The 14,185-nt window shown below is 56.0% G+C and overlaps 2 protein-coding genes across 4 annotated transcripts; both read left to right on the forward strand.

Annotated features, from left to right (window-relative positions):
• Nucleotides 1–203: 203 nt before the first annotated feature.
• C1QC (complement C1q C chain) lies at nt 204–4,469 on the forward strand. Of its 3 annotated transcripts, none has more exons than XM_006738278.3 (3): nt 204–361; nt 670–863; nt 3,617–4,469. In XM_006738278.3, the coding sequence occupies exons 2-3, from the start codon at nt 683–685 to the stop codon at nt 4,171–4,173; spliced, it is 738 nt and encodes a 245-aa protein (XP_006738341.1). In that variant the 5' UTR covers nt 204–361; nt 670–682; the 3' UTR covers nt 4,174–4,469. The 3 variants fall into 3 exon arrangements, with proteins under 3 accessions (XP_006738341.1, XP_081673818.1, XP_030889373.1); XM_031033513.2 differs by having other exon boundaries at nt 256–389; XM_081817692.1 differs by lacking the exon at nt 670–863 and having other exon boundaries at nt 253–361.
• A 4,074-nt stretch (nt 4,470–8,543) lies between these two features.
• C1QB (complement C1q B chain) lies at nt 8,544–13,968 on the forward strand. The gene is made up of 3 exons (XM_006738279.3): nt 8,544–8,701; nt 11,894–12,091; nt 13,242–13,968. Exons 2-3 carry the CDS (start codon nt 11,917–11,919, stop codon nt 13,814–13,816), a joined length of 750 nt encoding a protein of 249 aa, XP_006738342.1. The 5' UTR covers nt 8,544–8,701; nt 11,894–11,916; the 3' UTR covers nt 13,817–13,968.
• Nucleotides 13,969–14,185: the final 217 nt, after the last annotated feature.

Below are 14,185 nucleotides of genomic sequence, written 5' to 3' on the forward strand. Positions count from 1 at the left end.
AACAAATGGGGTTGGGCTGAACTGGACACACACACACACACACACACACACACACTCCCTCCAGCAGATCCGGGGCAGTGGACATTTCCTCATTTCAGACATGCATGACCCTAGGGTGGGGAACACAGGGGCATCGCTGCGGTCAGCCGGGCTCAGTACCCAAAAGAAAGTATTGAGTCAGGACAAATTATGGGAAAGGGGATGTGGGATTGGGGGCAGGGTGAGCAGAGGGGAGGGGGCCGCCCAGTCTGCTGTGGGCCCTCCTCGCTGTGTCTACTCTGACACGGTGTCTTCCTGCCCCAGAGAGGGGAAGCAGATTTGAGGACATCTCTGTGACCAGACCAGAATCCTGCCACCCCAGGTGAGGCCAAGAACCCCCCCAACCCCAGGTGAGGGCAAATGGCAGCTTCCCCCTACCGCCTCCCTGAAACATGGGGACAACTCGATTGGTGAGAGGAAGGAGGGTCCCCATCACTGAGAGCTAAGGGCCTGGGCTCAGAGAAGAGGTCCCATCCCCCATCCATCCTGCAGTCCCAAACCCCAAGGGGCAAGGGGCCTGGGGAAGGGAGGTAGGCTCCGGGGGGCTGAGAAGGACCGGCCTGGGGAACAAGAGAGTGAGGAGGGTGGATGAGGGGCTGGGTGGGCCAACTCAGCTCTCTCCCCACCCAGATCCTTCCCCAGGATGGACATGGGGTCCAGCTCCCGGCCCCGCCTTGGACTAAACCTGATGCTGCTCCTGCTGGCTTTGCCACTTGGGAGCCGGGCCAGCACAGGCTGCTACGGGATCCCCGGGATGCCAGGCCTACCAGGGGCCCCCGGGAAGGATGGATACGATGGATGGCCGGGGCCCAAGGGTGAGCCAGGTGAGTCTGCCGGCCTGCTGGGAAAGGGTCACCTGAGGCCTGGGGACAGTGGGCAAAGTGTCCATCTGGGGCTAAGCTGGGGGGAGGAGGACAGCGACCTGTTGGCAAGACTCCCAGAGCACAGTCCAGCTTTCCTGGCAGGTGTAGCCCATTTCTTCTCAGAGCCCAGGACTCGGTCCTCCCTGTTCCCCAGTTTTGTGCCTCAGGGTCTTGTCTGACACCAGGGAGCAAACAAGAGCACCCGTGCCAGGACGTGGCAGGGAGGATCACAGGAGATGATCCTGAAGACCTTTGGCAAACTCTAAAGTGCTGTGCTCTTTTTTTTTTTTTTTAAAGATTTTATTTATTTATTTGAGAGAGAGAGAATGAGAGAGAGCACATGAGAGGGGGGAGGGTCAGAGGGCGAAGCAGACTCCCTGCCGAGCAGGGAGCCCAATGTGGGACTCGATCCAGGGACTTCAGGATCATGACCGGAGCCGAAGGCAGTCGCTTAACCAACTGAGCCACCCAGGCGCCCTAAAGTGCTGTGCTCTTTGATTACAGCCCCTCTACCCCCTGCCCTGCAGCATGGACTTCTGGGGGGTGGGGCCCACACAGTGAGTGTCCACAACACACAGATGGCCAGGGTTCAAATCCCAGCCCTACCACTTCCCTGTGCGAAGTGCCTCAGTGTCTTCATCTGTCAAATGGGGAGATGGTAGTACCTAGTGCATAGGGGTGCGGGGATGATTAAACAAGTTGAAATGTAAAACGGCACCGCGCACACGGTAAGGTCTCGGGGATGCAGACGCTGTGCATGTTATAGCTGGTATTGTTTTTATCGGAGATCTGTGCTCACCTCCATCCCCCTAGTTGGGGGCATGGGGAGTGAGAAGTCAGGATTGCAGAACGATGAGCAAGTCCTAGCGTGAGCAAAGGGGGCTGAGGACATGAGGGGGTGCGGGTGCTGGGCAAGCGCTGGAGTCTGGGGGCGCCTTCTCGGTCAGAAGGTGCATATCTGGGATGCAGGTGTGTCTGGAGCCAGTGTGGGTGAGACTGGGGTGAGGTTGGACAGAGGTGATGGGGGGCGGCAGAGGCGGGGGCGTGGGGGCAGGCCAGGGATGAGGAATGTCCTTAGGAATTTCCCCACTGTCATCTTCACTCCTGGCACTAGAATGGAATTTTGCCAACATTCCAGAAGGAATTCTCTGATTCAGGGTTAGCCAAATGAGGCCCCCAAGTCTGCCATTTTTCGAGAACCGGCAGACTCACCTGCACAGCTGCCTCTGGCCATCTCGTGGCCTAGGGTGGCCGATGGCAACCAATTATCGAGCCCCTACTATATGCCAGGCATGGTTCCAAATGCTCAGCATATGTTTACCTTATGGGGTAGATAAAATTGTTAACTCTGTCTTACAAGTGAGAAAACTGTGGCCAAAATCCTTTTAAAAAAGTGCCTGGCGGCCATTTTATAAATGTCAAAGCTGAGGTTCAGAGAGACTGAGCGACTTACCCAAAGTCACAGTGGACTCCTGTCCTACGCCAAAGGCCATGCCTTTAGCCACTACCCTCCGCACTGCCTGTCAAGCCCCTCCCCACGGCATGTCCTCCCCCTCCCAATCAGTTGCTGGAAGCTACCCTGAAGGATGAGACAAGGCCCTGCACACCTTGCAGGCCTCACCAGGAGCTGACCTTCCTGAGCACTTCCTATGCGGTGCCTGGAATGCTCACTGTCCCGCTCCAAGCTCCCAGCAGCTCTCTGGGATCTGTTCTATTACGCCCTTTCCTCAGTTGGTCATGCAGAGGCTCAGGGAGGGGAGGTCACCCGCCCAGGGTCAGGCAGCTTTCACCTAGGTCCATTGGATCCTGATCCCCCTCTCCTAACCCCAGGACCTAAAAGGCTCACAAAGCCATAGAGGGAGGATCTGTCACAAATAGGTCGGCACAGACAGCCAACCGTAAGGAAGTCAGAGGAGGAAGCGGCCATGAGGGCTGGTAGGCTTGGCCAGAGAGGGCTTCCGGCAAGAGGAGACTAGAGCCAGGCCCTAAAAGATGAGTACGGTTTGGACAAGGGGAGAAAAATCTCACAGAGGCTCAGAGAATCAGGGCTGTCACAAGAATCACACTCTCTGGGACTAGGACTCAGCCAGATTGACTTTCCAATCCTGACTCCACCTCCTACTGGCTGCTTGGCCTTGAGCGAGTCTCCGGCCTCAGTTTCCTCATCTGTACCACGAGAGAAGCTGAACCAGCCCAGGTGTCATAAGGGGCTCTGGGGGGCTGCATGGGGCCAGGGGAGACAACAACCCCTTAGTGGGGCAGTTTCCGTGTGGCTCCATCCAGTGCTTCCCGCGTGCTAAGCTGGTCCGGGGTGGTTCCGTCTCAGGAACGGACACAAGTTTTGTGGAGTTCTGAAGCTTATAAAATGTTGAGGGCCCTCTTTTAAAAAATAATACAAAATTATAGGTACATTTGTTTGCGGGGAAGGGGTTGGTTACGTGCTACAAAATCGTGTTAGAACGAGCTCCGACACATCCTGATGCTGGCTAGGCTCACCCTCCCCATCATAAATGTGGAAACTGAGGCCGACCGACAGGGGAGCCACCTTAGCCACGGTCAGAGGGCAAGTCCATAGGGAGGCAGGACTCCAGGTGATAGTCCATCTGGGGAAGGAGGTTCCAGAGGCTAAACTCTGGTGTTATGTCCCCTGGAGGACACCCCCAGGGTCCCTGTCTCCTGCCCCATCACCTCCTTCCCACCTGCTCTCTCCCCAGGAATCCCAGCTATCCCTGGAACACGAGGACCCAAGGGTCAGAAGGGAGAACCCGGCACACCTGGCTTTCCCGGGAAAAATGGCCCCATGGGGACCTCTGGGATTCCAGGGGTTCCCGGGCTCATAGGACCCCCAGGGGAGCCGGGCGAGGAGGGCAGATACAAGCAGAAGCACCAGTCCGTGTTCACAGTCACACGGCAGACGGCCCAGTACCCCAGGCCCAACAGCCTGGTCAAGTTCAACACAGTCATCACCAACCCGCAGGGGGATTATGACACGAGCACCGGCAAGTTCACCTGCAAAGTCCCGGGGCTTTACTACTTCGTGTACCACACGTCGCAGACGGCCAACCTGTGCGTGGACCTGTACCGGAGTGGTGCCAAGGTGACCACCTTCTGTGACCACATGTCCAACAGCAAGCAGGTCAGCTCGGGCGGTGTGCTGTTGAGGCTGCCGGCGGGCGAACAGGTGTGGCTGGCCGTCAACGACTACAACGGGATGGTGGGCACCGAAGGCTCGGACAGCGTCTTCTCTGGCTTCCTGCTCTTCCCTGACTAGGGCGGTCAGGCCCGCTCCAGCCCCAGGGCCGTCCCGCCTCCCTCAGCTTCCCTGCAAGAACCGCTGTGCTCGGGCCATTCTCCCCACCTGAGGGACTCCTCCTCCAGGAAGCCCGCCCTGCCCCCCTGCCCCACATTCTCTCCCTCCTCTGAGCTCCTTCAGGAGTCACTGCTTTGAGACTTAACCAACACCTTCTAATACTGTCAATGGATTCCCCCCCCCCCCCAACACACAACACCAAGTCTTGGGAAACGCAAGGAGATACAGAAATAAATAAATAAATAAATTGATAAATATGCACGGCTCAGGCTTCTCACTGCCAAGTTCTCGGAGAAGCGGGCCTCTTCATCCTCAGCTTTGCACCTGCCGCAGCCATCTGCGGGCTCTAGATTTAGACAGAGCCTCTAGCTGGTGCTCAGTAAAGGTTGGCACCAACACTGGCTCAACCAGTGTTGAGACACTCAGTGTCCTGTGGCCGTTTGGGAGAGTGTGATGGAAGGCCGCAAGAGGTCCCCAGTGGGCCATCTGCTGTCACTTATTTGGGTGAGAGGTGCTACTGTCATTAAAGTTATCCATGCTCACAGGTAAACGGGAGTGTTTGAATTCCCCGACCTATGTTGACTTGTGGCTGCACCTGTCACAGGAGGGGTTGGGGCTCAGGTAAGCCCAATGTAGACCAAGAACAGAAGTGCAGCGGATTGGTGCCGAATTAATGAGTTAGTTGGGGCGAATGAATGAATTAATAGTGGGTAAATGAGTGACTAAAAGCAGAGTAAATGAATGAGTGAGATGGGCATGGGCCAGTAAGAGAGAGAGAATCTGTCCCCCCAGTTGTCTGATTCACCCCAAACAACTGACAGACTCTGGGAGCCCCCAGGAGCTCAGAGAAAACGAGTGCTGCCCCGAGGCCAGCAGGCTTCCATGCAAGGCTCCTGACGGTTGGGCCCAGCTGGCATGATCCTTGTTGGAGGACCAGGAGGCCCGACACTAGCCACAGCCCGTTCACTGTGGTGACCCTGAGAAGGGTTGACAGTTCAAGTTCAAAAAAGATAAAAAGTGTAACTTTCCCGGGCAGACTGCCCGTCCGGCCTCGGACCCACGGAGACCCAAGGAGAACCTGCCCCGGCCTGGCTGGGATCTCAGCCTGCTTCCACGAGACCCCACGGAGCTCACAGAGGCACTGACCCACGGGGGCTGCCACTGCATTCCCCACCACCAGCTCCACCCACTCTGGCTCCTTTGTTTGTGAAAGGAGCCAGTCCACACCCTCCCGCCTTTGCCATGTTGTTTCTTCATCCTGCAGAGCCCTCACCCCGCTCACACTAGTCCTCCATCCACCTGGATAATACACACTCAACTGTCAGGGGTCAACACAAAGATCACCTCCTCCACGACACCTTCCCTGATTCTCCCGTGTGTGTCCCCGCAGTGCCCTCCAGAGCCTTGGATCACAAACTAGGTGACTTTTTAGAGCCTAGGTTCCCAAATCTGGTGGTACAACAAAATCATGTGTGCACACACACGCATGCACACACAGAGTGGAAACAGAGGCAAGGGCCTAGGAACGCTGGCTGGGTCAGGGGGTGCCTCTGGCAGGGACAGGGCCAGTCACGGGGCCACCCCTCACGGCTCTCCTCCATCAGCCACTTAGCAGTCCACCCAGCAGTGCCCCAAGTGATACATCTTTCTTCTCAGTTCTCTTTTGTTTAAAAAAATCAATACACCATTTGTGTAGACCACGGTGTCAGATCAGAAACCTGTACTTTGGAAACGACAATTTTTGTGCCATTTTTATTTTCCATAATTGTTTCCTTGTTGTTCTCGCTTTGTCAGGAGAGACAGGCCTTTGAAAATGCCAGCTTGTCTGCTGGGCTGAGGGGAACCCGGCGAGGGCTTCGAAGGGGGGCAGGCGAGGAGCAGTGGAGGTGGGACAGGAACAAGAATAGGACGCCCCAAGGGGTGGCTTGAGTCTGCTTGACAGTCTCTCTCTCCCTCTCATGCGGCCCCTCCCCCACCGAACAAAATAAATAAATAAAATCAATAAAAAGAAGAAAAAGACACCCCAAGCCTCAAGGAATCTCTTTTAGACCACAGAATTTTGAGAAGCTGTACGCCTCTTCTCCCACACTCGGTAGGGATCATCCCCTCTGTGCCAGGGATGTAAGGCAGAGCAGCTGACTCCTACTCAGAGGCCGGGGCCCAGACACCCCTCCACTCCTGGCCCCTGATCCAGGCATGGCTCCCATGCACCCAGGCTCAAAGAATTCGGTCTTCTCTTCATATATATAACACTGTCCCCAGGTTCGCATGGGGGGCCTGCAGAAGGCTGGGCCCTGGATGTGCCAGGTTACTTCACTGGCCCCCCCACAACCCATGCCTTCCCTTCATATATGGGGAAACTGAGGCCAGTAAATATGCCTGAGGCCACATAGCTAGACCAAGGCAAAGCTGGGATTCAAACTTGGGAGAGGCTGATTCCTAAGCCCATGCCCGTCCTCCCCTCCCTGCTGCCTCCTGCTCTTAGTCTCAAGCTGTCTCCTTGAACCCCAAGTTCAAACTCACCTTTTCTCATTGCCATCAGCCACCAAAGAATTAGAAGCCCAGGCGGCCCTTGGGGACCTTCAGAAGAACCCTGGACCTGCAACCTACGAATTTACAATTTTATGGGTTCAGAGACTAAGTGGTACGGAACTCTACCCTTCTCCCTGCTCAGAATCCACTGTCTTCCCCTCCTCATCCAGGCCGAGTCCCTTCGAGTCTATAGTTGGCCGAGCCCAGAGACCCTTTGGCTTTACCAAACTAGTCTCTTCTTTCCCTAATACCCACTGCAGGTAACCCTTAAATTCCATCAATCCGCAACCACAAGCCCAAAGATGTTCTGTCTCCAAGCACAGATGTCAAGTGGGGCCCTCCTGACCTGTGGCAGCTCCTGGCGCTGGCTGGGCACCCATCCCTGCAAGGGGCACCCATCCCTGTGAGGGGCACCCATCCCTGTGAGGGGTATCCATCCCTGTGAGGGGCACCCAGCCCTGCGAGGGGCATCCATCCCTGCGAGGGGCACCCAGCCCTGCGAGGCACACCCATCCCTGCAAGGGGCACCCATCCCTGCGAGGGGTATCCATCCTTGTGAGGGGCACCCAGCCCTGTGAGGGGCATCCATCCCTGCGAGGGGCACCCATCCTTGTGAGGGGCACCCATCCCTGCGAGGAGCATCATATTGCCTTAGATGCAGCCTCAGCAAGCTGGCTGATACCCTGGTGCCAGGGATGCCTGTCTCTGAGTCCTGCAGCTGCCACTTGTATGAGGTGTGGGCTCCAGCCAAAACCAAGAGTCCGATGCTCAACCAGCTGAGCCACCCAGGTGCTCCTAGTCCCCTCTTTTCTCTGACATTTATTGCAGAGGCCATGAGACCACTGCTTCATTCGATGTTTAACGCCAGTCTCCCCCAGTAGAAGAAACTCTCCATGGGGACAAGAGCCATGGCTGACCTGCCTGTGACTCTGCGCCCAGCACCTAGCACGGAGAGGCTCGTGATAGACATTTGTTCAGTGATGACTTTCTCCTCTCTTGGCCTCAGTTTTCCCATATTTAAGGCGAGGCGAATGAGCTGGCTGACCTCCAAGCCCGTCTCCAGCCCTGACCTGGTGTGATTCCAGGATCAGCAAGCAATACGCCCATGCCTGTGCCCATCATTGCCATCAGCTTTGAGCCTTGCTGTAAGCAGAGGAAGGGCTCTCAATAAATAATGACTGCATTTAAAATTCATTACTAGATAATTTTCTGAGAACAGGGCAAGTATAGAATGGGAAGAAGGCAGAGAAGATGAGCCCAGAAAAGGGAAGCCTGAGACATGTCATGGAATTAACAATTAACACGTGCCTTGTACTTTCTAGTTTATGCTCCACTTTCTCCTCCACGATCGCAAATGAGCCCCCCAGTGCCCTGTGCCGTCTACAGAGCATTTGTCATTATAGTCCCATCATCTAGCAGAGGAAACTGGGGCTCCCTCGAGTCCTCTTGGCGGAGAACATTTAGGCCCCCATTTGAGACCTCAGGAATCAAGCTCTCTCATGAGTGGCAGAGCCAGAATATGAATCACGGTTTCTGACTCCAAATCCAGTGCTCAGGCATCAGGCCAGCCATGTTCTCATTTCAGTGAGGAACACCCATGTCTGCTGGAGGGGATCACAAGGCCGGGAGCCCTGGCACGCAAATCACCAGTTGTGGACATTCTCCCAGCACAGCCTGTTCCCCCAACAGCTGCTGAGCTGGCGAAACCAAACTGGACAACCACCCTCCCCATTTACAGTAAACCCCTCCAGATTGCAGAAATGGGACCTGAAACTGCCTGGATGGGCTAAGAGTGGAGGGGGCCGTCCTGCTGGGCCCATGGGTGGGGGCTGTCTGGGGAAGGCCCTTCCTATCTCTGGGGAATGGGACTTCCGCTTTGGCCTGAGAGCAGCAAGGACCTGGCTCCTGGCCCCACTGCTGCCCGGCCCAGCGGCATCACCGGACACCAGGTTCCCAGGTGAGGATGGGGTTCGGCGCCTGGGGGGACTGGCCAGCAGGACCAATATGGCAGAGGGTGATGATTTCCAAAGGGGAGCCCTTGCGTCCCCTGCCTCAGAGCCACTGGGGGCGATTAACTGTGTGGATCCCCGGGCCCAATCCCAGACCTGGGGAGTCAGACTCCCTGGGGATGCGCTTGGGAGTCTACTGCTATCCGGGGCCCCAAGTGATGGGAGGCAGCCTAACATGGGAGCCACCAAAACTCAAGCTGAGTCCTGCTCCTGTCTCTTAGATGCTGGTGACCTGGGGCGAGGCATGTAACTTTTCTCAGCCTGGACCCTCTCTGGGAGTAATAGAATCTTTTAGGGGCACTGGGAGCCCCGAAGGAGGCCAAGCTCACCCAGAGTTTAGCGAATGACCTGGTTCAAGATATGTCAGAGGCAGAGATGAAATTAGAACCCAGGTCCCCCTCCACCCAGCCCAGCATTTCTCCAACACCTGCCTTCTCTCATGTCCTCTCGGTCTGCTGAGAAAGCTCAGCTTGACTCTTTCAAGGAAAGAATTTGACTTGTAGGTGGAGTTGAGATTAGTTATTAGTTAGCACTGAGTGAACCAATTCATGTTTGTAAAGGAGGGGATGGGATCAGACACCCCACAAGAGACCTCATTCCTCTTAGACTCCACCTCATTTAATCCTCAGCCCTGACAGGTAGAAGTTAGCTTAGCTAGAGAGGCTCAGAGAGGTTAAGGGACTTGCCTGAGGTCATGCAGCGAGCTGGAAGCAGAGGGGGACTTCAATGTCCAGTTGGCCTGATTCCAAGTTGGGGAGGGGTGGGAAGGGACTGTTGGGCGCTGGAAGGAGATGGGAGGACTGGTGACCTGGGAAAGATGTGAGGAGCAAGGCTTGCAGTGGTGACGGGTGGCAGGGACAGGGGTCAGACCGGATGAATCCTAGGTCCCTACCCAAATCTGAGACTCAGTGGCCCCTGAGATGAGCCAGAACCCGGATCTTCCCACTACCCCCCCACCCCACCTCCTGCTTCCCCAGGAAGCCCGAGTCTCATGGTGGGTCTGGACCCACTGCCCTCATGCCCCCCACCCCCTGCTTGGAGCTCTCCACTCCTGGGCTGCCTCCACCTGAGACCTCCTCTCCCCGAGCCCCATCTCCCAAGGGGGCTGGATCCTGTTTTATACTTTTCCAACCATCCTCTGTCATATCCCAAAGCTTGGGGATTCTTGGATGATGGGGATAATACAAAAAAAGCTAATATTCATTTGGCATTTCCACCATGTCAGGCCCTACCTCATCTGTCCTCCCACCAATCCTACGTGGCAGAGATTAGTATTATCCCCATTTAATGGAAGGGGAAAGGCGCCAGAGAGAAGCGACTTGCCTGAGGCCCTCACCCAGACGTGGCAGAGGCTGATTCGACCCCTGGTAGCATTGCTATCCTTCTGACACCGGGCCTCTCACCACTGCCCCTGACGCCGAGCCTGCTGAGCAGTAAGGATAGACGTCTCCTCCACTGAGCGGCCGCCCATACCCAGCGCAGCTCAAAATGTCACTGCACAGTAGCCCCTGTCAGCCTGTCCACTCCAAAGCCCACGTTTGAACCACCAAGCTCAGCGGCCTCTTAATGGGAACACCCTGTGGGTTTTAAGATCCAGTGGACGTGGATTGGAATCCCAGCCACAAGGCGGCCACGTAACCCTGACGGGGCTCCCATCCTCTCTAATACCCAGTGTCCCCGTCTGGAGAAGGAGAAAGCCAGTTGCTTTCCTGGGGGGCTGTGGTAAGGACCACGGGAAATGAGATAGCGGCACATAAAGTGTTTGGCCCAGAGCCTGGCTAAGTGCCCAATGCATGGGTTATTGAAGTTGTCAAATCCGTCATTTTGTAAAACCTCCAGGAAGAATGGGAACTGGTATTACGCAAAAATAAACATTTTAGGTTAAATTTTTATTATGTGAATGACCCTCAATTTTTTTTAAAGGTTCCCTTATTTTATTTTAGAGAGAGAGAGAGCAAGCAGGAGTGGGAGGGGCAGAAGGAGAGGGAAAGGGAGAGGGAGAGAGAATCCCAAGCAGACTCCACCCTGAGTGCAGAGCCCGACGTGGGGCTCGATCTCACCACCCCAAGATCATGATCTGAGCCGAAACCAAGAGTCAGATGCCTAACTGACGGCGCCGCCCAGGCGCCTCGTCACCTCAAATTTTTAAAGCAACGTTGGATTCGATGAGTTTTGAGGTCCCTTCTGTCTTGAGAACTAATGCTATGGGGAGCTCGCTGTGCTGACCAGCTCAAGACAGCTCAGTTCTTCCTAGTTCTCCGGGATTCAGAAGGGGCCTGCGCTTCCCTCTTACCCAGGCCTTTGGAGGGACCTGAGAATATTCCATCAGCAGAGACGGCCTGGTGTGCTGGCAGGGAAGCTGGCTTCAGAGGCAGACGGGCCTGGGTTTGAGTCCTGGCTACAGTCCTTCCTGTATGACCCTGAGCAAGTGTCTGGGTCTCCCTGAGCTTCAGGGTCCTCTTCGGTATAAAAACAAGAGCTTCCTCCAGGCAGGGCTGCTCTGAGGATGTAAAGTGGCCCACTGTGGAAACAGCACAGGAACTCTGAACTCAGAAACTCTAATGAATAGGAACGCTTGCAAGAAAACCCAAAGCCCGAGAACCACAACCTTGACCCCTCATCCCTCTGACCCCTCACTCCCCTCCAGCCACACTGGCCTCCCTGTGGGGCCTCAACACTCCGGGCGCTGTCTTATCTCTGGGCCTTTGCCCCTGCTTCCTTTCCTCCCAGAACATTCTTGCTCCAGCCCTTCCTGAACCTCCAGGTCTCAGCCTGAATGCCACTCTCAGAGAGGCTGCCCGCTGCCCCCCCCACCCCAGAAAACCATCCACCTGCCCCTCAACCCCAGTTGCTCTCCCTCTCCCTCCAAGCACCCCTGCGTTTCCTACAGAGAGCTCTGCACAGTCTCTCACTACTTCCCTTTACTTGTATGTTGACCTGTTTATCGTCCGCCTTCCCCTAAGACCGCCAGCCCCATGAAAGCAGGAGCCATATCTGTTGTTACCCCAGCACCCAGCGCGGGGTCTGGTCTGGTGGAAAGGACACACTCAGTGAATACGTGAAGGGGTGAATGAATGATTGAACCCATGCTACGAGTCTCCATGGTAGTAACCCACTCCATCGTCTTGTCCCCCTTGCAGGAGGTAACTGAGACGGGGCGGTGATGAAGACCCCCGGGGGCGGCGTTCTGGCGCTGCTGCTGGTCCTGGGTCTGCCGGATGTCTCCTGGGCCCAGAGCAGCTGTACCGGACATCCGGCCATCCCCGGCATTCCCGGCGTCCCCGGCGCACCGGGGCCTAATGGCAAACCTGGGACCCCAGGGGTAAAGGGAGAGAAAGGTACTGCAGGCTTTGGGGAGAGATGCTCATGTCATTGAGCAAGGCCCCACCTCCTGCCTCCCCGGTCACAGCTGCCAACCCAAGCGATCGCAAAAGCACCTGCAAATCCGTCAGCTTGCCAAGCTCCCCCCACCCCAACACTCCGCAATGACTTTGTGAAGAGGGAATTCCAAGTCCCATTTTACAGCCTGGAGAACTGATGTCTGGAAAGGCTACTGATTTGCCCAAGGGAGCCCAGTCCGTGTCGAGGCTGAGACCAGACCGTGGCTCTCTCACCCCTAACTCCAGGCAGAGAGAGAGAACCCCAGGCTGTCTCCCGGGTGGGTGGCTTCCCCTCTCTGAAATGCGGTTTCTTTACCTATAAAACATGGGCAGATTCTTTGTGGGGTTGTCACAGGGTTCAAATGAGACTTCCCACCAAGACCCCCCCACCCCGTAAAATGTAGTTCATTCGTTCATTTAACCAAAACCAACTGCTGTCCTCACATAATCGCAAGTAACCCTCACAATCCCACAAAATATCCTCATGCCCATTTTATAGAGGAGGAAGCTGAGCCCCAGAGAATGTGACTCCGTCAAGGTGACACGATTAATAACAGCAGGTGTGGCAGGACATCTGTCTGTCCCCCAGGCCCATGCTCTCAGCCACGATACTCCACCACTTTCCTGGAAAAGAGGTTTTCTCTCACACTGTGCCAAACAGAGGGGTAGCGGCTGCTTGGAGTGGCCGTGAGAAGGTTTCCAGGGCCCACTTCCAGGCTCCAGTGAAAGGAATGTCGGGATTGAGTAAAGTCGTCTGCCCTGGGGGAGGGGGTGAGGAGGGATAGCATGTGGGCCAAGAATTCATTATCCAGCTCCAGGCCAGAACAAGGGAGACTGTATGAGCTGGTGAGGAGTGCAGGCCCAGCACCTTCCCTGAGGAGACACCACTGTTCCCGCCTCAGGCGTCAGGTCCCATTGCTGTCAGGAAAGCGGGGCTGAGAGGAGACCCCCCACACCCCCTCTTCCACACAGGGAAGCTGAGGCCCAGAAAGGAGCAGGGACATGTCGAAGGTCACACGGCCAGACTCCCGGCCTCCCAGCCCAGGGCTCTTTCCTTTGGTTCTCAGTGATCCCTAGCCCATCATGTCTCTTGTCTCTCCTTTTCCAGGGCTGCCAGGGCTGGCTGGAGACCATGGCGAGTATGGGGAGAAGGGAGACCCAGGGACTCCTGGGAAACCAGGCAAAGTAGGGCCCAAGGGCCCCATTGGCCCCAAAGGTTCCCCAGGGCCCCCTGGAGCCCGCGGCCCCAAGGGTGAATCAGGGTATTATAAGGCCACGCAGAAAATCGCCTTCTCTGCCACGAGGACCATCAACAGTGTCCTGCGGCGGGACCAGGCCATCCGCTTCGACCGCGTGATCACCAACGAGAACCGCAACTATGAACCTCGAAGTGGCAAGTTCACCTGCAACGTGCCCGGAATTTACTACTTCACCTACCACGCCAGCTCTCGAGGGAATCTGTGCGTGAACCTCATGCGGGGCCGGGAGCGCATGGAGAAGGTGGTTACCTTCTGCGACTACGTCCAGAACACCTTCCAGGTCACCACGGGCGGTGTGGTCCTCAAGCTGAAAGAGGGGGAGAACGTCTTCCTGCAGGCCACAGACAAGAACTCCCTGCTGGGCATGGAAGGTGCCAATAGCATCTTCTCCGGGTTCCTGCTTTTCCCAGACGCAGAGACATGAGCTGTGGGGCTGGTTCACCCCTCCTCGTCCCCTCCCCCACCAGCAATGCTCACTTTTACCCCCAACGCCACCCCCACCAGGCCAAAACCCACAGTAGGGCTCCGTGGATGTTGCTGAATGAATGAGTAAATAAACTTTTCAAGGCCAAAGGACAGTGGTCTAATTCAACTCTGTGTCCCAACACCCGGCACACAGTAGGTGCTCAGAAATGCTGCTTGAATGCTGGTTGAATGAATGAATGAATGAATGACCTCTGAAAGCAGAAACTCTATCTGATTGGAGGTGACTGGAGAGCCAGACTCTGTGCCCAGCTCCGTGACAGCCACACAGTGGGAGATGGGGAAGGCACAGCATCTATTGAGCACCTAT

This window comes from Leptonychotes weddellii, chromosome 4, assembly GCF_054177405.1.
Source record: "Leptonychotes weddellii isolate Sample4059 chromosome 4, ASM5417740v2, whole genome shotgun sequence".
Classification (NCBI taxonomy): domain Eukaryota; kingdom Metazoa; phylum Chordata; class Mammalia; order Carnivora; family Phocidae; genus Leptonychotes; species Leptonychotes weddellii.